Source organism: Onthophagus taurus, chromosome 1, assembly GCF_036711975.1.
Source record: "Onthophagus taurus isolate NC chromosome 1, IU_Otau_3.0, whole genome shotgun sequence".
Lineage (NCBI taxonomy): Eukaryota > Metazoa > Arthropoda > Insecta > Coleoptera > Scarabaeidae > Onthophagus > Onthophagus taurus.
In genome coordinates, this window is record NC_091966.1 from 17023935 (window position 1) to 17048622 (window position 24688).

General features: G+C 31.7%; 1 protein-coding gene and 1 long non-coding RNA gene across 3 annotated transcripts in view; both read left to right on the forward strand.

The window, feature by feature from the left end:
• The first annotated feature begins 4618 nt into the window (after nt 1–4618).
• Nucleotides 4619–24688, forward strand: part of LOC111415754 (ankyrin repeat domain-containing protein 33B-like) — a 74073-nt gene continuing 54003 nt past the window's right edge. Inside the window, exons 1-3 of one of the 2 annotated variants that reach the window (XM_023047600.2) lie at nt 4619–4887; nt 4963–5176; nt 23685–23897. In XM_023047600.2, the coding sequence (XP_022903368.1) occupies nt 5114–5176; nt 23685–23897 (276 nt within the window). In that variant the 5' untranslated portion in view covers nt 4619–4887; nt 4963–5113. The remainder of the gene's footprint in view (nt 4888–4962; nt 5177–23684; nt 23898–24688) is intronic. The other variant, XM_023047601.2, reaches the window with a different exon arrangement.
• LOC139430798 (uncharacterized) lies at nt 8018–8771 on the forward strand. The gene is made up of 2 exons (XR_011641171.1): nt 8018–8173; nt 8260–8771. It is a non-coding gene; the product is annotated as an uncharacterized lncRNA (long non-coding RNA).

Below are 24688 nucleotides of genomic sequence, written 5' to 3' on the forward strand. Positions count from 1 at the left end.
TGGCAACTGTTTACAAGAGAAATTCTTCCTTTGGGCTTTATTAATACCGTTCCATTAACCTTACCTTCGGCTTCCATTAACACCTCCCCATAAAGCAGCCAGACTTGCATAGTGTCAAGAACGGCAAGGATGAAAGACGATGTCATTCCATTGATGAACCCACCATCAATGGAATCACATCGTCTTCAGTGATGCATCAAGGTTTTGTTTATGGGTGAATGATGGTCGTAGAAGGGTGCGACGACATCGAGGGGAAAGACGGAATTTGGAGTTCGTTCAAAGACGACACACACCCTTAACACCTGGGGTTACGGTTTCGCGGGCGATATTAAACGCACGTCGTTACATCGGAAACGTTCTGGAACCGGTGTTAGTACCTTTCATGCAGACGTTGTAGACTGCTGTGGTTAGAAGAAGGTTCCTGGACTTGCCGCCGATTGAAGATGTCTGGGATATGATGGGTCGGCTAAGACAAGTATCCAGGCTTCCTGAGAATCTGGATGAACATCGACACCATCTAGAGGTTGCATGGAACGAGATACCTCAGGACATCGACCAGTTAATAGCGAGCATGGGTAGAAGAGTTAATACATGCATAGCTGCGCGTGGGGATGCAACCCACTACTAGCTTTTTCTTGAAAAATGATAATTTTTGTTTTCTTTTTTTCAACTAAACTTTCATCGTTTCTTAGTTGATAATAAAGCATGATTTTACCGAAGTTTCAAAAGTGTAGTCTAATTCTTAATGGGTGGTGTATTTCATGTGAAAGTAGTATCGTTCCCTTTTACTTTTTTTAAAAAATCACAAAAATATGTAACCGCTGCAGATAACGTCCTCTAGTTTATTTGTTTCAAACTAAACCGTCTTACATATTAAAATGTAAACATATGAAAACGGATTGTCCACCCTTTCCTTATTATGACATACAGGATGGTTCAGTTCTTAATCGGGAAATTTTACTAGGACGTAGTACTTGCCAAAATAACACAAGTTTTTTTATATAAACATAGGGTCGCAACTCTTTTGTTTTCGAGCTATGAGCAGTCAAAGTTGAGCCAGAAATTTACATTTTATCTTTTATTTCGGGTATAAGTAAACCGTAGTATTTGAAATTTTGTATTTATGTACTACTGGTTAATACCTTATTTTTAACCATATCTTAAACATCCCTAGCGCCCTCTAAAGGGATGAAATTCACAACCCCTTTGATTTTTTATAACAACTTTTTAACGCCATGGAATATTAACATAGAAAAAGAAGGGTTGTAAAGCTTATTCATTGTTGGTACTTTTTTATCTCTTTAGTTTTTTCCTTAAAGATAATAGTTTTAGCGTAAAAAAATAAAATATGCTACATTGTACTGTAAAGTGCTGCTATTATTTAAAAAAAATTTTTTCTTTATAGCTGGCTATGGAAGTTGTGCACTTACTAGGATCTACTATCCGTGCAAAAAGTCAAGGCCCCTCATTTTAGAGATCGATATCTTCGTAACCGCTTGATGGAAAAAATTGTGGTAAAGTTTATTGTAATCAGTCAACATTTCTGCGTATCACATGTTAATTTGGAAATTTTCGGGTCCGCGGCTTTTCTTTTATCGCGAGTTAAGTGAAAAAAGTACCCGATTTTTTGAGAGTGATTTTTGGCAATCTCTAAAACTATTTGACGAAAAGATTTAGTACGTCGCGCCTTTATCTTACCTACATAAAGAAACAAGGCGCGACGTCCTGTCTGGGACGCATCATCTGTTCCAATTGGACGGAACCCCCGTCACCCCGCAGAGCTTATTTCTGTTTCTCTTTAATTTGTAATTCCAATAGATCGCTCTTAAAAAATTAGGGAGCTCTAATTTTGAAAAACTGATAACGGAATTCGATATTTGATATATTTTGGTCAAATCCGCGAGGAAATCCACCCAGCCGTTTTCGACATAACGGCGTCTTACTAAACCGTGATTTTTCGCGAAACTGTTTGAAATATCGAAAAAATAAAATATGCCACTCATTAAGAACACATCAGGCTATCACCTGTTCAAAATTCAAATTTTTTCGTACGATAGTTTTCGAGAAAAAATATCGCAAAGTTGACAAAGTTGCCGATACCGTAAAAAATCGGGTACTCATTTAACTCGCGATAAAAAGAAAACCGTGGATCCGAAAATTTTCAAATTAACATATGTTACGTAGAAATGTTCAGTGATTACAACAAACTTTGTCGCAATTTGTTTTATAGGGCGGTTGCGAAGATATCGATCTCTAAAGTGAGGGGTCTTGACTTTTTGCACGGATAGTAGTACTAACTAAATAACACCAATTAATTGTGATTTCCTGAAAAATTTTTATATTTTTTACAAGGAGAGTATTAACTTTAAGGAAAATACTAAACAGACAAAAAAGTACCACTAAAGAATGAGCTTTACAACCCATATTTTTTTATATTTTTTTATTGATATTCCATAGCGTTAAAAAGTTCTTATAAAAAAATCAAGGATGTGGTGAATTACATCCCCTTAAGCGGCGCTAGGGAAGTTTAAGGGATGCTTGAAAATAACCCGTGCGACGATAGCAACAAACCTCCCAGCAACAAACTTTTACCCGTAATTTCCTATCTACTTTCTTAGCTGATATCTTCCTTATAATTAGGGATAGCGAAAAACTAAATGCACCACTTGAAAGCTTGAATCATTCTCTATCTAAAACCGGGTTTCGTCTGCCGATAAGTTGATATTAAGATCAATAAAAAATAAACAACACCGCGCTGTACTTAAAATATAGCAGGAAATTTCCGATAAGATAGATATGGTTCTAGAGTTTTCTCCTGCTCATATAAGAAAGTTATCGACCCGAACAAGGTTTAAAAATCGCTTAAACGTATGAATTTTGCAGTTTTTGGCCAAAAATGTACGTGTGCAAGCGCGTGATCGCCGCGTGTTATACACCACTAGAAAGAGCAGAAAATTTTCAATAAGATAGATATGTTTCTATAGTTTTCTCCCTATCAAATAAGAAAGTTGTTTAGAGGAAGAGTATTTAAGCGTTTCTGCGTGTAGGGATGGACATTAAGGGTGATTTAAGCATGACGCCGATAGATATTAACCGACGAAAACCCGGATTAAGATAGCTGAAGGAGCGCCCTTTCTGACTGTGATAACAGTTTTTTAAAATTCGGTTTCGTAACAATTGCACAAGGCCTTGAAGTTTGGTAATTTTGAGCTATTTTAAGTACAGCGCGGTGTTCTTCATTTTTTATTGATCTTAATATCAACTTATCGGCAGACGAATCCGATACGAACCCGGTTTTAGATAGAGAAAGATTCAAGCTTTCAAGTGGTGCATTTAGTTTTTCGCTATCCCTAATTATAAGGAAGATATCAGCTAAGAAAGTAGATAGGAAATTACGGGTAAAAGTTTGTTGCTATCGTCGCACGGGTTTGAAAATAAGTTTAACTAATAGTAACTAAGTACAAAGTTTCAAATTCTACGGTTTATTTACAGCCGAAATACAAAACAAAATATAAATTTTTGGATCAATTTTGACAGCTCATAGCTCGAAAACAAATGAGTTGCGACCCTACATTTATATAAACAACTAGTGTTATTTTGGCAAGTATCACATCCTAGTGAAGTTTCCCGATTAAAAACTGAACTTTCTGAATCTCTAGCGGTCGAATTACGAACTTCAAAACAAATTCCACCTATTTCTCTTGTTCACTTTGCTTATAAGGGCTTTTTTCACAAACTTTGAGCCTTACGGTTGTCAAGATACAGCCGCTCTGTACCCTTAACGGAACAGCCGGTATTTGTCAATAGTCTCATAAGTGTGCTTTTTCTTCTTTGAATTTCAGGCATGATGATGTATATTGATGTAAAATTACTCAGAGGTTCATCGCAACGTTAACTAAAATTTTAAGAAATTTTAAAAATTTTTAATAAAATTGTTCGTCTATAATGATGAATTCTTTTTTAATCAAATAGTACAAAAATAGTACAAATTTTTCTGTAATCACCGACATTTTATAACAATTATACTAGTAAACATTATTATTTTCAAAAATATATTTAGTATAAGCGGATTTACATGTTTACAACACCTTCTATATTAGAGAAATGAATCATACCTATTTTTTCATTACACTTGAGCTAAGTGAACGAACGCTTACACCACGTACGTTTAACGGATCTAATTCTAACGCAAACACAAAAGTCTTGGCACACAATGCTTGTTGGCGTCATCGTTCGTAATTTTAATGCGTACATGTAATTGAAAACGATTACAAAACCGAGAATCGTTCATTTAACTATTCATCGAGTGCAATTAAAGTTAAAGCCGCTCAATAAATTATCATCGTTAATTGGATTGTGTATTCGTAAACGCGTATATTAGAGCTTTCGTGCGTTTCTAAGTATCAAAACACACCCTAATTGCGTGCTTTCCAATTCTAAATTTAGCATTAATTAATCATCTAATTGAAGTGAATATACGTTTAATAACTAAATGTAATAATTATTTTAATCAAAGTTTTTATTTAATACCTTTAATTTAAAATAATTTTTTTAAGTTCTAATTGAATAATTTTTTGATTCAGTTTATAATTTTCTTGTTATCTTTGTTGGATAATAGCGCGCATGTTAGGGTGCGACCTTTGGCACACACGAGCGCCTATTTCACCAGATATTTTGCACGTTTCGATGACTTCGGCCAGAGGCGGCACTTTCGAAAGCACGACGCGCCCGTGGCTTGCCCTAAAAAGCTCGCGCAAGCTTACGATCAGGTCGTATGTGTAAGTTTGTTTCTCAAAACCCGACAACGTGTCGTCTCATGTAGAATCAAAAAATATCTCGCATGGGAAAGTTCACACACGCAACAACGCGTTTCTACGAACAGAATAGGTGAGTATTAATTTTTTTTGCTTTTTTTCGTTGATTTATAAATATTTTATCGATACATACATTTTTTTCTTTTAGTTTTGTTTTCTGAAAATAAATTTTATGTCTCTGAAAAATTCGACCACTTAGAATAGAGGCATTAAGCTCTGCCAAAAATAAGGAGTTTGTTTAGATTAGTATTCAAACTCAATTTCTTACGTAGGTTTTTGGATCAGTGTTGAGTTCAAAGATGAAGACTTTACAATCGAGAAATAATCACGTTCGTCCTTGCATTAAAGAAGTTACATACATTGTAAGTACACAAAAAAAACGTTTTTATTTTCAGTTTGGCAGTTTAGATTGCATGTACGTTTTAATCGTTTAGTTTCGAACTTTCCGAATTTTTTAACCTTACAACCGGATTCGTGTTTAACCTTGCAATTAGATAAGAGATTCCGTGGAGATAGTTCTAGCGATTTATTCCTATACTAAATCGTTATATCCGCGTCAGGTGCAATACACCAATTTGCACGCGTTAAATTTAAACCTAGTTAACCCAATTTTGAGTAAGAAAATGAGAAAAAAGTGGATTAATTTATTATAATCTTTTAGTTCGAGCGCAGTAATTTATCAATTAAAAGTTTTGTGAAGTGGAAAAGTTTTGAGTATAATTCGTCTTAATAATACAGTAAAATCTCGATTAACGGAAAATTTTAATGCACACAAATTCGAACCGTTGCATTTTGTATCAGTTAGTTCTACATTTAGTTCAATAAAAATACACAACTATCTAGAGCTGAATAACAACTAAAACTAGAGCTAACACTAGTACTAAAGCTAACACTAGACCTAGCCGTCTTAAGAGACGCACGGCTAGGTCTAGTGTTAGTTTTACTTTTAGTTCAATGATAAATATAGAACAATCTAGCGCTAAATAACAAATAAAACTAGAACTAACACTAGCATTAGAAATAACACTAGACCAAGAATTAGAAATATTCGAGTTTAGCCATCTTAAGAGATGTACGGATAAACCCGAATGTTTTTAGTTCTAGGATCTAGGACTAGTGTTAGTTCCACGTTTAGGTCAATAAAAATAAACAAAAACGATGAATTTATCGGGTTTAACGGTCAAAATGATGATTAATGAAACAACTTTCTAAAAGCGCTAATATTTCGATTGTTTATTCAATCTTCCTCAGAGCTATTCAATGCTAAAAGGTTTTTACAAGAGAAAATACCTACAATTAAAAGTCTGATAATAACTCAAGAAAAAGTAACTAGTAAAAAAACAACTTACTTGTTTAATGAGGCTAGGGAATGAGCAACGTTTGACTTCATAACAAACTTGTTAAAATTTTTTTATTTAAAAAAAAAAATTGAAAATTACTAAATTTGTCCATAATAAAATTGAATTAAGAATTACGTTAACAATTTAAAATTTAACACACAACCCTCGGGAAAACAAGATGGACATTACACGTTAATTAAGTTGTTAACTTCAAAAATTTCTTCAATTGGCACTGCATCGTACGGCTTATCGGGACACATGGCTGATATTTTGAGTCTAGCATTTTGTGGTAGAACTACTTACAATATTACGAATACTTTTCAATTCGTGGAAGAGTTTAGGGGTTACAGCCTCCAACGGGACCATATCCTGATCTCACTGGACGTTGTGAGTTTGTTTACTGTTATACCTTTGGATTTGGTAAATAGGATTGTTGAGGAAAGATAACTGAAGTTTGTTGTTGGGATAAAGATACATTTTTATTGGGTTTAAAAATACTTTTTGAGAACTCTAAGTTTACTTTTGATAATGTGACCTACAAACAGATTGAAGGTACCCCAATGGGATCAAAATTGTCACCAATTTTAGCATTGATAGTGATGGACTACGCGCTGGACGAAATATTGACTAAAAATAATTCTGTTCGTATTCAATTTATGAAGAAGTATGTTAATGATTTGATTTTGGGAGTTCATGGGGAGGATGTGGATGTCATTTTGACGTGTTTTAATAATTTTCATCAGAGTATTCAATTTACAATCGAAAGGGAAGTTAACAACAGCTTACCCTTCCTTGACACTAAAGTTATTCGGGATCCTGATAATAACATTCAGTTTGACTGGTATGTAAAGCCAACATACTCAGGACGATATTTAAACTATTTTTCGAATCATCACATAAAACACAAAACCATTCGTTGTATGAAACACAGAGTTACCAGTATTTGCAACCACCAATTTTTACATAACAATTTACAGTTTCTTAAAAATAATTTTATTAACAATGGTTATCCGATTAAGCTAATTAAGCTAATAGCTGCGTGAAGTAAGCTTAAATAATCCTTCACAACTTACTACTGTTTCGACTGTTTATAAAAAACTTCCTTACATCGAGAAACTGAGTAACGGACTAAAACAGGCTCTTTCATGTATTGAGAATGTTAAAATCGTTGAATGTTATGAAAGCAAACTGGGAAGCCAGTTTTCTAAGTTAAAGGACAGGACCCTTGAGGAACTAAAGTCTAATGTTGTTTACTGTGTTTCATGCAATGACTGTGATGGAAAATACGTTGGACAAACTTTACAATGGCTAAAAAGCAGAGTCTCGAAACATAAAAGTGATTGTAGATTATCAAACACCGGTTGTGCTCTATCCCAACACGTCATTGACTGTAAACATTCTTTTGATTTTGATAACGTCAAGATTCTTGATTCGGAACCCAATTATCATAATAGGCTTTTTCTGGAATATCAACTACACCAAAAACACGGTTAACTTTAAAAATGATACAAATAATCTCAGCAACATATATGCATATTTGTTTGCTAAGGATAATTCCAACCAACACCATAGTGACTCGGATCAACACAATAATAGTATTGACAACTTTAATTTTTCTACTGACATGGTTTATTTATAAGTCGATTTTGAATCTAAATTAAATCTTTAATTTCATTAACTTTTGTCAATATAATTTTGGTTTACATTGTTGCTTAATTTTAAATTTTAAATTTCCCGCTGGTTATCTTCCAATTGTTGGAGTTTGCGCTGTGGTTGACATGTAGCATACGCCGTATTTTAAAAAACGTGTTTTTTATTGTAACAACTTATTTTAACGTGTAATGTCCTCGTGTAATTTCCCGAGGGTTGTGTGTTAAATTTTAAATTGTTAACGTAATTCTTAATTCAATTTTATTATGGACAAATTTAGTAATTTTCAATTTTTTTTTTAAATAAAAACATTTTTAACAAGTTTGTTATGAAGTCAAACGTTGCTCATTCCCTAGCCTCATTAAACAAGTAAGTTGGTTTTTTACTAGTTAATTTTTCTTGAGTTATTATCAGACTTTTAATTGTTGGTATTTTCTCTTGTAAAAACCTTTTAGCATTGAATAGCTCTGAGGAATAGTCGTGGATACATCTTGCCAATAAAAATAAACAACTATCTAGCGCTGAATAACAATTAAATGTAGAACTACCGCCCTAGATTTATACATCGTATAGATAACTCGGGGAATACCCCCAGTTTATCTATAAACATGGAATAGAGCAACTTGGGAAATAACGCGGAAATAACATGGGAGCGCTTACATCTATATTTAAATATGATTTAAAAATATTTTGTCCGTTGCATCCGAAATCCATTCTAACGAGATCTGTTATGTCGAGATTTTACTGTATTTATATCGAAAATTCGTTTTTTACAAGACCTTGATGGTTACGTAATTTAATGAGAATCGTTATAAATATGACGAGTTCACATGCAGTGCTTAATAATCGAAAACTAACAACAACAAAAAAACTAGGAAGGTATAATTATTTTCTATTCACTTGTAGTTGGTAATTTCCTCTTTATCATAGTGCAAGTTTTGAGCCAATAAATCCACCATGAGATTAATTTTGATGTTTTTTTGGATTTGTGTATTTATGTGCCCCATAATTTTAAATTTGTGTATTTTTATGTGTTTTTCGTTTTGGTACATTTTAAAAGTAAGTAAAAAAAATTATCTTCATAATTTTTAACTAAAAATAACTTAAACATATCAAAATATAATAACTTAGCTTGGTTGTGTTATTACAGTATGAATTATTTATACGGAAGTGTTCGTCACTTCGACACATATCCTTTCCGAAATTATTCCCGTCGTTATTTTACCATAGGCTCCGCCACCAATTTTAGACATCCGCAAAACATACGCTTTTCCCTGATCCTCGCCCTGATTCCTATTTATATTGTAATGAATCCGATATTGGGGCGTGTGAAAACTAATCGTCCTTCGCGTGCGGAATATTAATTTCGAAATTCCTATTTTGAATAAAGGTGCAAACTTGTCGCAACACGTGTCGTGCCATCAGCGAAGATTATGCGGTGCTTCGTTCTTTTTAATTTTACTCCGTCTCGGATTCGTAACGAAAATTTGAAGCAGTTCGCTTCGGAATTTCAATTATGCCGTTCCTTCGAAGTATCGTTGTGTTTCCTGTCGCCCTTCTCGCAAAGTTATTTCTCGTTTTAACTTGTGCGTGACTGAAATGTATTCGTCTTAAGAATTTTTACCCCAAAGCGAGTGAAGCGAGCTTCTCCCTAAGTTTTCACTTTTCAAGTATCGAAACGCAAAGCTTCGTGTCGTCGACTGAAATTTTTGCTCATTTTAACGTCAGAGAATTACTTATTTTACTATTATTATTTTTTAATTATTTATTTTGTTAATAGTTTCAGCGTTTAAATAATTAGGTGGTTTCATTGATTATATGTAATCTATTTTTCCGCTTATCAAGAAATCCGAAGGTTAACAGGTTTTGCCCTGAATGTCTAATAAAGGGTGTTTTGATTGACTTGGAGCGATATCGTGCGCCCTAATTCTTAACCGGAAGTCCAACCTACTAACCGACAAGAATGGTCAAGTGCATGAAATCGCGGTGACCGTAATAAAAATACATTATGGAGCCGAATCGAATTTGTGCCCTAATTTAAATTAAATAAGAAATATGGTAATCTTAATTTATAAGTTACAGGAATCTGAAGTGATTTATATATAAGTTTTTCCAACATAATTATAATTGAGTTAAAAAATAATTGTATATACAATTACGTAAGATACAGATACGTAATTCGATTTAGTTTGTTATCAAATGGAGATAATAATTATTTTGTTTGCTGATTATTGATTTATTTCTTCTTTTCAAAGTAATCAAATCCCTTACAAAGTATAAAAGAATAATAAAAAAATACACCAACAATTTTGCAGAAATCGTGTTATTTTACATCTTTATTGCGTAATGATAATAAAATATACTTGTTATAGAACAATGTTGAAGTTAACATCCTTAACATTTTGCGTTTGCAGCCTTTTACCTTGCTGAAATGTGTATATCGATAATATTAATAAATTTTTGGACCATTAAAAATGTTTTGAAGAAATTCCGGTGTACTATATTAGATGAACTTTCAAATAGTGTCTGAAAAGTATCAACCCAAGATACCCATTATGATACCAACCCAACTATGATAAACACATTGCGGTTCTGTCGCAAGCAATGTTTTAGCCCATATCAACCCATAACTGGCCAACACATTGCCACCTACGGCCGAGACGCTACAATTTATACCAATCAACCTGAAAATGATCAACACAGTGTCTCGGCTAATCTCAGAACATAGTATGTAGGACTTTGCCTGCTTATATGAAGGTCGCTTGTGGCTGGGGTGATACAATTGATTTCATACTAATACTGGATTCTTTTTCTTTTTATAGCGCCGTCTTCGAACGAAGGTTGGCGATCCAATTGACGATTATGAATTTTGATGCTGCTGAAAAAATGTTAGTCAGGTGCGACCAAACCATTGTCGCATTGTCCAAGATCTTTTAGTCATGAATTTTGACGTCTTCCTACAGATCTATTCCCCACTTTTGCCTTCAATAATCAATCTAAAAAGGTGGTGTTGCTTACCTCATTTTATATATTCCAAATGGTACAGCTTTTTTTCTTTAACGGTATTCAAGAATTTCCACATTGATTATGTTCTCTGTCCATGTTATTTTTAAGAACACTGGATAGATGTACATAGCCACTAAGTAATCCTATGGTGTAGGTTTAAATATTTACTAGTGCAGCCCTTCTTCATTTGGAAAATTTTCTTTCTGTTCGATTCTTGCTGCTACTACATTCTTGGAATCACAGTTCCCGTTTTTTGTAGCATCCAGATATTGATATCAAGGTACTTAAACTAGGAATATCGTTGATAAGGAGACCCTCTCTTCTTGACGTCTTTGAGATGATCATTAGCTTTGTCTTAGAGGTGTTTATTTGAACTAGTAAGGAACTAGTAAGCTCATATGGTCATTACCACATTGAGTGGCGATAGCATTTTTAGGTAATCTTTTAGTAGTCTCTAAAGTTGATTTTAGGCAACCATCTGTGAATGTCAACGCGATCAGACCTTCATCATCTTTTCTTGCAATCATTTTCATAGCTTGATATACTTGGTCTGAGCCTGTAGCTTTCCCATTTATTGGAGTCCGAAGGTTTGCTTAACATCTTCTTTTGTAATTTTGAGACTTTACTAACTGATGCTTATGTTACTAGATGATACTAAAACAATATATTAATTGTTTCCACCGAAACAATTTTTTTTAACCACATCAAGATTTTGTTGTTGACGTCGTTTAGGATCCCTTTGTTGTGTTTTTGTTTATTGGTAAGCTCTGAACTTTTTTCAATTTCAATTTCTTTGCAGGTCTTTAATTTCATCGCAGCATTCTTTAAGCCATCTTTCTTTGGTTTCTCGACAAGCTCTTCGAATGTGTTTGTATAATATTTATTAACATCTTTGTTTTTTTCTATTCTTCTCTGGTTCATAAGTTGTAGGATTTCGTCATTTATCCATTGGTGCTTTTTGTTGCTGGGTGTATACTATATATCAGTATTTTTGAATTGATTCCAATTTATTTTTTGCAGTTTTTGGAATCGATTATCTTATTTCTCTGCTATAAGACCACGGACTTCACGTCACTTTACGTTTATTTTCTTTTGAAGAATTTGTTTTTTGAAAAGATTAAAACGGTGAATTTTCATATACATTTCAACTGGGTTGTGATCGCTGTTTATATAGTCGCCGAGGATGTTGTTTGAAGTATGTGTTTACGACTGACATTTTATGTTTATTGCTGAAATCGATCAGCTGTCTCCTCTCTAATTTTGCGTTCCAAGTCCATATTCCCATATATGTATAGCGGTCCAATGTACCGCTTTCTTACTTCAGATTTCTTTGTTACCAGAAGTCATAAATATCTTTTCTGACCATAATTATATTGTACAGTAAAAAACACTAACCAAAATAATTAAGTATACTCCAACTAACTATTGTACTTACAAAAAACAACGTAGATTTACGTTTGCGGTTTAGAAGAAATTGTATCAAAGTTTATTTACGCCCGAAGCACTGAAATCAAGACTATTAACATTGAAACAGAACTAGAAATATAAATTTTCATAAATCAGTGATTACCCAAGAAATATAATAACTGATTACTAATCAGTTATGAAACCAATTGACTGTTAATACTTATTATTTTCTAGATATGAGAATAAATAATAGCAAAAATACATCCACCCTGTCATCGTCGTGAGGGTGATGAAGAATTATAAGGAGAGTCAAGACCTACTTATTTATTAACTTATATTAACAAGCACAGAGTGAAAATTGTATAAATAAATGTTCAACAACATAGAGCCATTTCTGCCCTTGTGATTACTTGTCCTTTTTGGTGTTTTCATATTAGTTTATTTAATGATGTTTTAATAAAACCATAAATTAATCGCTCTACAACCAACTTTATTTAAAGGTAAAATTACACTAACTAGCAATATTATCTATTACATATTACAATGACTCAGTCTGCGTGCTCATCAATTAAACAATCGGTTATTGACCAAATACTTACTCCACGAGCCGCAGAGTTTATTGTTTTTTGCTTCAACATATGCTATTTTTATAAATTACATGAATTTCTAATTCTAATTATTCCACTACACCTTGCTCTCAGGATTTTCACCATCTGGTTGAGGGAAAAGAAGGTTCACTAAGGGTTAGAATAGTTGTGGTTCTAGCTGCTAGTATACTGTTAACATGAAAAATTACCATTTTCACCAATAAATTATTATACTTAACGCAAATTATTGAACATTATTTTGAAGAGCTATTTCATTGTGTTTGACAATTCAAACTTGTTTAACAATGATTTCTTTTAGTAACAACATAATTTTGAGGTTAACTCCGTTAATAAACAAGAGTTTAGCTTTGTCATTATTAGCTAACTTATCGGAGCAGATAAAATATCCAACAAGCTGCTGAAGCACATACTCTTTAAGAAAATCATAGACTGCAGGAGGATATCAACGGAATAAAAAGAAAGTGACCATTCCAGTGTTTAAGAAAGGAAATTAAAAAGACCTAGGAAACTATCGGGAAATCACGCTATTAGGTTTAGTGCTAAAGCTATTCACAAAAATCCTGGAAGAAGAAATATCTTCCCATGGGTTAAGCGAAGATCAACAAGGCTTTAGGAAGAACAGGTCAACTATAGACGCCATCTTTGCAATCAGACAGATCGTGCAAAAATCTATAGAATACAACAAAATAGTATACATGTGTTTCTTATATCTTACGAATGCTTGGACCGCGTATCACTTCCAGACGTTGTGAGACTCCTCAACAAGAAAAATGTGCACCCAGATATAAAAAACATTATAGTCGTGTTAAATACGGACAATTGGACCCAAATATAAGTGGAAGGCAGAAAGACACGAAGAATATCTATGCAGACAAAAATAAGACAAGGCTATAGCTTAAGTCCTACCTTTTTCAATTAGATTATGGACGAACTAATAACTAAAATGAAGAAGATTGGAAAGGGATACACATTGGGAAACAAAAACCTAAGAAAATCTGGTACGCAGACAATGTCGTGTTGATTTCAGAGGACGAGGACAATCTATAGAGAATGCTTTTTCAATTTGAAAAAACAGCTACCAAGTACCACATGACTTAATATCGGGGTATTTGCGACAAGACTTGCGTAAGACCTGTTATGACTAACGCTGTGGAAACAATTGCTGAAAACTTTACAACAAAAAGAATCATTCGAACAGCAGAGATGAGGGCCCTACGATACATAGCAGGCTACACTCTGAGGGACCATAAGAGAAGCGAAGATATCAGAGAAGTCTGCGGGGTCTAAGATATAGTCCGATGGTCCTGAACCAGACGCCGCGCATGGAGGAACCATGTTGACCGGATGGATGACAACAGATTGCCGAAAATTGCAAGGGATGGTATCCCAAGATCAAACAGACTACCAGGACGCCCGCCCACTAGATTACCTCACTATACGCCAGGTTTCTAGATTATAGAGTATAAGGCAAAGGCCTTAAAAAGAGGAAGAAGAAAAAGTGAACTTATCGTTTTCTCGACTCTCTTCGACTTTTGTAACAGTTTTATAATTTTTCAAAACACGAATTCAACGAATTACAAAAGAGAAAAAAGTGAGTTATTAGGCTAACTGAAAACATGTTTTCGGATTGACTATGTATTGGTTTTCTATTGTGATTGCCTTGATATAGTGATCATAGATCTTTCCTATGCTTCTTTCATCGCCTCGTGCTGGAAGTTGTTTTCCTTTTACTTATATTGTGTTTAAAGATCCTGCGCTACCATGTCAAAGTTGATGTTTTTATCATTTTCAATTTATTCTCGTTCAAGTTTGTAACAAAAAAAGCTGCTTCTGCACCATTGAGGAACAAGTTATGTTTCGTGCCAAGCAACTTTATTTAAGCATCAAGGGCTTTGATGCTCAAACTATTCAGTCAACTTTCTTTTTGATCATTTTGGACCAAAACGAACTTTTTGTTTCAAGCAATTTTTTATTTAAATCTGCAGTTTTTTTAGTAAAACTCTATAACATCGTGATTCCAACTCCATATTTAATAAATTTATGGTTTTTATAATCTCAAAAGTCTTCGTTTTTTACAAATTATGAAAGTATTTTTCTAAACTTTATTTCTTGGAACTTTTCGATGTCATGAGTTGTAAGTTTTTTATTTTAATTTTAATAATGTTAATAATTTAACAGGCTTTTTATTGTAATTCATACAAATACTGTTATATCAAGGTTACTTTAAAAAAGTTTTTACTAATTCGAAAAATCTTTATATTTGTGATTTCCGATACTTTTGATCATAGTTTTGATCATCAAGAGCATAATTATCTCAATTTTGGTAATAATTTCATATTGTTTATCGAAATTTACACACTTCACCATATAATTCTTGAAAATTTAATTCTTCCAAAATAATTTTTAAAAATGTTACGATTTATAACTAATTATTAAATATTTAAATTTTTATTTTTCAATACTTTTTGTTTCGACCATTCAAAACATTGTTATTTCAATGTTAGTAACAATATCGTATTTTTATTTAAATCTACAACTCTTAACAAATTTATGACGCCAAGACGAGCTTTTAAAAAGTTATGAATTTTATAACATTAAAGCCTTCAATTTTTTGCTGTTTCGGTACTTTTAAAAACAATGTCGTATTTTTTATTTAAATCTACACTATTTTAGTGTAACTCCTAAAAATGTTGCAATACCAACACAATTTATAAAAAAGTTATGAAGTTATATTGCGTTAAAGAATGAAATTTTTGCTATTTAAACACTTTTTGACTTGATTACCCAAAACATTTCTATTTTAATTTTTAAAGAAGTGTGGTAAATTTTATTTGAATCTACACTCTTTTTAATATAACTTTTAAAAATTTCGTATTTCTAATCCAAGTTTTATAACAGTTATGAATTTATTTTTATTTTATCTTTATTTTAGATACTTTTTGGCTCAATTTCTGGAACAATAGTTATTAATAAAACTTTTATATCAGATATTCTTTCCTTTTTAATTTTATTTTGTTGAGTAATTAAATAAGGAAAGAGATTTAAACACACAAATTTTTCTTAGTAATACTCAATTTAATCTACTTAATTAACCCATTTTTTATACAAAATAACGTCATATTTACTAATTTGATATACATATAAGATAATAACTAAAACAACACACGTTATTCACAACGGTGATGTTAAAACCATAAGCCCACGCTACTAATTCAAATAATTGTGTTTAACATTACATTTTTCTTTATTCGAAAAACAATATAACCGATGTTCTGGTTTCGAGTAAATCGGTCAATGTCAAGAGTACCGTGGACAGGTAACAAATGAACAAAACAACGATAAAAAAATTAAAGTAATAAATCAAATTTGTAGTACGACGGTGTTTATCGGAGCAACAATCGGTGAACAAAGAAGAAACTTCCGACGGTGTTTTTGAATAAAAGTCGATTAGGTTTCGCCGTATGCTGAGGATTCCCAAAAGGAAATTGCTCCGTCTGAAGGGAAAAATTTAAATTAACCTACTCGCCACAAGAGTGGCACTAGCTCGTGAGCTTTTACATTAAAAGCTTGACTGTACCAGGCGCCGGTTTTAACGGGTTTCAACTTGTTAATTTGGCTACCCAGAATTGATTATTTATCAACGTTAACACCTGTGAAATATATCTATTTAAAAATAAAAATAATTCATTAACGATTTAATTTTTAACATCCACGCTTCTATTAGAAACTACAATTGACATTTTCAAATGCCACGGTATTGATTGGGCGTTTTATCCCTTAATAAGTAGGACAATGGTTTTGAATAAACAATTTTATGCAAATCTTAATGATAACTGTGTACTTTAAGCAATTTTAAATGTCAAGGTTGAAATGTTTTAATAGTAAATATTCTTACTTATGCGAAGATAGCACCCTATTTTTGTAGTGTTTTGATTATAACAAGAGAACGTCCCAACCAATATTGACGAACAATATCTCATTCGAAAGCTTAACTCTTGGCCAATACGAAATGTCCGATTTGAAACCACTTTTGAATTCCGCTAAAACGCCAAAATATTGCGAAAGCATACGAAAATAGTACAAAAATTATCTTTTTTTTTAGATGGTCGTTTTTTTAGACTCGGAAATGATATACTCGATTGTAAACAACAAGATGTAAAACCACAATTATCGAACTTTCACCTTTTTAAATTTTTCTGGATATTTATGTATCTGAGAGTAAAAGTGCATAGTAGCAATAATGAAAAGAATGAAGTTTGCTACAAGTTTTATACTAAAACTTTTTCTCTAAAATGTTCCGACTCCGAGTGCGGGAAGTTAGACCCCATTTTTTGATTTTTAAATTTTTTATTGTTGTTCTAGATTGTTCTAGAGTTGTTCTACATTGTTGCAAAGCGGCAAATCGAAGAAATAAAAACTCCACGAGAAAACCGAAAAAACAGGTTTTTTGACTAGCCCCCCATTTTTGGAAAAATCAAATTTTCTTTGTTGTTCTGGGTTGTTCTAGTTGTTCTAGTTATTATTCTAGAAAATCAAAATTATGGGATACAGCATTACGAAGTTATAACTAAAAATAGGTTTGGCTGCCGAAATGTCTAGTTGATTGCTGTGACCATAGTTTTTCTATTATCAATTCCATATTACAAATATATACTTATTATACCTAAAGCAATCTGGAACAGCTATTATTTTCACTAGAACAACTCTCTAAAGGGCACTTTACTCTTTGAAAATTAAAGTTTTTCGAAGTTTCAGTCAGTAATTCTTGTGTCAGCGATTTTATATTACACAATAAGAATTAAAAAACATAGAACATAGATTCAAATTGTTCTAGATGTGTTTTACGTTTAACACGGACATTAATTTTGCAAAATCACATATTTTTTGTTGCTCTAAATTGTTCTTGTTGTTCTAGGTACTTAAAATGTGTATTTAATCACTGCGGCTTTAGTTCTTTTAAAGTTTCATGTTAAAAATTAGTACTTACAACAATTAAAACAATTCAGAACAGCTGTTATTTTCACTAGAAAAACCTTAAATTTGAGTTGTGATATCGGACACGTTTTGTTGAATCAGTGAACCCAACCTTTAATATAATAATAGTTTTAAAAAATTAAAAAATATTGAATAATCTGACCATCTAATTTCCTAAAAATCACCTTTCCCTTTAAACATATAATAATAAAACATAAGTTGCGATTTAAAGTGTATTTTATTTTGTAAAACTAAGTAATAAATTAATAAATAAACTAAACTAACAAAAGTTGTTTTTCAGTTGTTGTGATATCGGACAGGTTTTGTTGAATTAGTGAACCCAACCTTTACTATAATAATAGTTTTAAAAAACCAAAAAAATAGAATAATCTGACCATCCTAATTTTCTAAAAATCACAAGTTTCAGCTTTCTCTTTAAACTTATAATAGTAACACATAAGATGCGATTTACAGTGTATTTTATTTTGTATAAACTAAGTAATAAATTAATAAATAAACTAAACTAACAAATAAAACAATAACTATTCGATCAGTATTATTATATTAGTACAATAACTTATTCTAAGGTAAACTATAACTAAATAAACTAAATTATGTAAATAAACTAATATCATGGAATAATACGGTTACATCACTTTGCTCATTTATAAACATATATCCACATTTGTGCATTTATTTCAATAGCTTTTTCAACTTGTACGGATTTTTTTCGTAAGTCATTAAATAATATCCAATTGGCATTGTAGGGTACAAATGCCGGGTAGTGTCCTACATTATTTAAAGATTGAGTACCTTCGCAATGGATGATACCTGCGGGGATATAGAATTTGTTGTGGAGTTACAAATTGCGTGCGTAATCACTTAATTTTGTTTTATTGTTCTCTCCATTCGTTGTTTCTATAAACAGACCACATTTTTTTGCAATTGTTGCTTAGAGTTTGCATGTAGTTTTCTATTACTTGCTTTACTTCTATTACTTGCATTACTTGCATAGCCGGGCATAGCCAAATATTGTTACGATGTCAATGTCGATTGGTAAAATTATGTTTTTATGGAAAGTAACGTTTAAACAATTATTGCAGTTTTTAGTCCTACAATAACAAAATTCTTCTTTAAATAGTTGTGTGCAAAGAAACGCAATATTTGAAATAGCATTCACTATTATCACGCCAGCAATATTCTGGCTTCCAAAATAATTTATTCCTGTTAACAGTTCAGCTCTTTTTTTATATGTTGCTTTACTAGAACTGGTTTTTAAAAATAATTTTAGGAAACTAAAGCTATCTGTGCAAACATTCTCAACATGATTTCTAAATGAATTGTGTGTACGGGCAAATGCTAAACTATGAAATATACTGTGGAATCCGCAAGTATTTTGAACAATACATTTTTTATTGAAATAGATATTAATGAAACTTACTTATGAACTTATGAAAGAATTACTAACTGAAACTTCAAAAAATTTTAATTTTCAAAGAGTAAAGTGTTCTTTATAGAGTTGTTCTAGGGAAAATATTAGCTATTCTAGATTGCTTAGGTATAATAAGTATTTGTGATATGGAACTGAAAATAGAAAAACTATGGTCACAGCAATCAACTAGACATTTTGGCAGCCCAACCTACTTTTGTTAGTTTAGTTTATTTATTAATTTATTACTTAGTTTTACAAAATAAAATACACTTTAAATCGCAACTTATGTTTTATTATTATAAGTTTAAAGGGAAAGGTGATTTTTAGGAAATTAGATGGTCAGATTATTCAATATTTTTTAATTTTTTAAAACTATTATTATATTAAAGGTTGGGTTCACTGATTCAACAAAACGTGTCCGATATCACAACTCAAATTTAAGGTTTTTCTAGTGAAAACAACAGCTGTTCTGAATTGTTTTAATTGTTGTAAGTACTAATTTTTAATATGAAACTTTAAAAGAACTAAAGCCGCAGTGATTAAATAAGCATTTTAAGTACCTAGAACAACAAGAACAATTTAGAGCAACAAAAAATACGTGATTTTGTAAAATTAATGTCCGTGTTAAACGTAAAACACATCTAGAACAATTTGAATCGACAAAGTTTGAGTTATTTTAGATTGTTCTATGCTTTTTAATTGTTATTGCGTAATATAAAACCGCTGACACAAGAATTACTGACTGAAACTTCCAAAAACTTTAATTTTCAAAGAGTAAAGTGCCCTTTAGAGAGTTGTTTTAGTGAAAATAATAGCTGTTCCAGATTGCGTTATCTATAATAAGTATATATTTCTAATATGGAATTGATAATAGAAAAACTATGGTCACAGCAATTAACTAGACATTTCGGCGGTCAAACCTATTTTTAGTTATAACTTCGTAATGCTGTATCCCATAATTTTGATTTTCTAGAACAATAACTAGAACAACAGAGAAAATTAGATTTTTCCAAAAATGGGGAGATAGTCAAAAAACCCGTTTTTTCGGTTTTCTCGCGGAGTTTTTATTTTTTCGATTTGCCGCTTTGGAACAATGTAGAACAACTCTAGAACAATCTAGAACAACAATGAAAAATTTAAAAATCAAAAAATGGGGGGCTTACTTCCTGCACTCTCCGACTCCAGTAGTCTACCAACTACAAGATGTAAAATCACGATTTCATGTAATTTTAACCTTTCTAAATTTTTCTCAATATTTATGCATCTAAAATCAAAAGTGCAAAGTAGCAATATTGGAAAAAATGAAGTTTGGTACAACTTTTATACTAAAACTGTTTTTTAAAACTTTCCTACTCTTGTACTCCACCAACTACAAGATGTAAAATCACGATTTCATGTAATTTTAACCTTTCTAAATTTTTTTCGATATTTATGCATCTGACAGCAAAAGTGCACAGTAGCAATATTGTTAAGAATAAAGTTTGCTACAACTTTTATACAAAAACTTTTTTCTAAAACGTTCTGAATCCTGTGCTCTACCAACAACAAGATGTAAAACCACGATTTCATCTAATTCTCACCTTTTAAAATTTTTCTCGATATTTACGCATCTGAGAGCAAAAGTGCAAAGTAGCAATAATGAAAAGAATGAAGTTTGATACAACTTTTATACTAAAACTTTTTTCTAAAACGTTCCGACTACAGTACTCTACCAACTACAAGATGTAAAATCACAATTTCATGTAATTTTAACCTTTTTAAATTTTTCTCGATGTTCATGCATCTGAGAGCAAAAGGGCAAAGTAGCAGTAATACAAAGAATGAAGTTTGCTACAACTTTTATACTAAAACTTTTTTTCTAAAATGTCCCGACTCCAGTACTCTACCAACTACAAGATGTAAAATCACGATTTCATGTAATTTCAACCTTTCTAAACTTTTCTCAATATTTATGCATCTAAAACCAAAAGTGCAAAGTAGCAATATTGGAAAGAATGAAGTTTGCTACAACTTTTATACTAAAACTGTTTTTTAAAACGTTCTTACTCTTGTACTCTACCAACTACAAGATGTAAAATCACGATTTCATGTAATTTTAATCTTTCTAAATTTTTTTCGATATTTATGCATCTGACAGCAAAAGTGCACAGTAGCAATATTGTTAAGAATAAAGTTTGCTACAATTTTTATACTAAAACTTTTTTTCTAAAACGTTCTAAATCCTGTTCTCTACCAACACTAAGATGTAAAAACACGATTTCATCTAAAACTCACCTTTTAAAATTTTTCTGGATATTTATGCATCTAAGAGCAAAAGTGCAAAGTAGCAATATTGGAAAGAATGAAGTTTGCTACAACTTTTATACTAAAACTATTTTTTTAAAACGTTGCGACTCCTGTACTCTACCAACTACAAGATGTAAAATCACGATTTCATGTAACTTCAACCTTTCTAAATTTTTCTCAATATTTATGCATCTGAGAGCAAAAGTGTAAAGTAGCAATATTGTTAAGAATAAAGTTTACTACAACTTTTATACAAAAACTTTTTTCTAAAACGTTCTGAATCCTGTGCTCTACCAACAGCAAGATGTAAAACCACGATTTCATCTAATTCTCACCTTTTAAAATTTTTCTCGATACTTAAGCATCTGAGAGCAAAAGTGCAAAGTAGCAATAATGAAAAGAATGAAGTTTGATACAACTTTTATACTAAAACTTTTTTCTAAAACGTTCCGACTACAGTACTCTACCAACTACAAGATGTAAAATCACAATTTCATGTAATTTTAACCTTTTTAAATTTTTCTCGATGTTCATGCATCTGAGAGCAAAAGGGCAAAGTAGCAATATTGGAAAGAATGAAGTTTGCTACAACTTTTATACTAAAACTGTTTTTTAAAACGTTCCTACTCTTGTACTCTACCAACTACAAGATGTAAAATCACGATTTCATGTAATTTTAATCTTTCTAAATTTTTTTCGATATTTATGCATCTGACAGCAAAAGTGCAAAGTAGCAATATTGTTAAGAATAAAGTTTGCTACAATTTTTATACTAAAACTTTTTTTCTAAAACGTTCTGAATCCTGTTCTCTACCAACAATAAGATGTAAAAACACGATTTCATCTAATACTCATCTTTTAAAATTTTTGTCGATATTTATGCATCTAAGAGCAAAAGTGCAAAGTAGCAATATTGGAAAGAATGAAGTTTGCTACAACTTTTTTTCTAAAATGTTCCGATTCCAGTACTCTACCAAGTACAAGATGTAAAACAACGATTTCATGTAACTTCAACTTTTCTACATTTTTCTCAATATTTATGCATCTGAGAGCAAAAGTGTAAAGTAGCAATATTGTTAAGAATAAAGTTTACTACAACTTTTATACAAAAACTTTTTTTCTGAAACGTTCTGAATCCTGTGCTCTACCAACAACAAGATGTAAAACCAGGATTTCATCTAATTCTCACCTTTTAAAATTTTTCTCGATATTTATGCATCTGAGAGCAAAAGTGTAAAGTAGCAATAATGAAAAGAATAAAGTTTGCTACAACTTTTTTCTAAAACGTTCCGACTCCAGTACTCTACCAACTACAAGATGTAAAACCACGATTTCATCTAATACTCACCTTTTAAAATTTTTCTCGATATTTAAGCATCTAAGAGCAAAAGTACAAAGTAGCAATATTGGAAAGAATAAAGTTTTCTACAACTTTTATACTAAAACTTTTTTTCTAAAACGCCCTGAATCCTGTGCTCTACCAACAACAAGATGTAAAACCACGATTTCATCTAATTCTCACCTTTTTAAATTTTTCTCGATATTTACGTATCTGAGAGCAAAAGTGCAAAGTTGCTACAACTTTTAACTAAAACTTTTTTTCTAAAACGTTCCGAATCCCGTGAGCAAAAGTGTAAAGAAGCAATATTGTTAAAAATAAAGTTTGCTACAACTTTTATGATAAAACTTTTTTTTTAAAACGTTCCGGATCCCATGCTCTACCAATAACAAGATGTAAAACCCCGATTTCATCTAGTTTTCACATATTCGAATTTTTCTCGATATTCATGCATTTGAGAGAGTGAAAGTATAAAAGAGCAATATTTTTAAGTACAAGATTTGCATGTTCCAAAACGCGGTTTTGTTCTAAGGACTGTACAAGGTTAACGGGAAAAAATTGAAATCGCGCATTATATTTCGATAGAAGAAACTATGGGAAATCGAATGACGTATAGATCTTCACAATCAAGTACATCGTTTACGAGTTATGACCACCTAAAAAAGATCATTTTAGTGTTATTTTCGTGTGCTTTTGCAATATTTTGGAGTTTTTGCAATAATTAATCGGACAATAGTTTCGTATTGGCCAAGGATTAAGCTTTCGAATGAGATATTGTTGTTCAAAATCACTTAAGCCTCATATCTAATCTTTTAACTTGATTTTTAGGCTGTGGTTCCAAATCCATCAAGATTTATTAATCGGCGAATAGCGGAACTTCCTTCTTTAAGATATGGTTCTTTAGGATCTAAAAGTCCCGTATCAGGACCACTTCGATTATCAAATAAAGTTGTCAATTCTGAAACTTTTCCAAGAACAACAAAGAAGATATCCTTAAAAAATGAATGTCAAGAAGTTGATAAGTTTGGTGTTAACAAAAACGTAAGTAAATATGTTATAATTAGAATATTTTTGTTTGGTTGGGGTATTAAGTTAATACGAGCTATAATTATTATTACAAATATTTTCAGAATGCATCATCGCATTCATCCATCGATTAAATATAGATTGAGTTGTTAGGATGTTTGGTATTTACGCCGGGGCTGTGTAAGCATCGTTTCCTGCAATAGCACGTACATAAACTCACACTATTTAACAAAGTATGTACGCGTTGCTCACGAATTGGTATTTGCTTACATTAACAATTTCGCCAGCTTCGTTCGTTAGCACGGAAATGATAATAGAGAACATAAATTTTTCGATGTGTCGTTGATTTTCATCGTTAGTTATTCCTTGTAAATTAACATAAATTAAGATTGATTGAGAAGATAAGTCAAACAGTACTTATACTAAAAAAAAGTAAATTGTGTCTCTAAAGAGAAATACGAAACACCTTAAGATCGATTTGATTGGAAAGGTTTTATGCTCGTAAAACCATCATCTCACAACATACTATAAAAATATTTGCTTTAACGCAACTGAAACGGGTAAACAAGTTCACGTGGAGTTCCATATTATCCTGGATTCAAGAGAATAATTTGAGAAGTTAAATCTTTTTGTTTCAACGGGACATTATTCACAAAATAAAAAAATAGATATTCTAAGAAAATGTTGTTGGTAACAGATTAATGTTAGATTTTTAAATTTTTCAACAAATAATTTTTTTTAATAGACTCATCGCAAATCTACACCAAAAACTTCTTAATATCTGTTGATGAACTTATAAATAAACG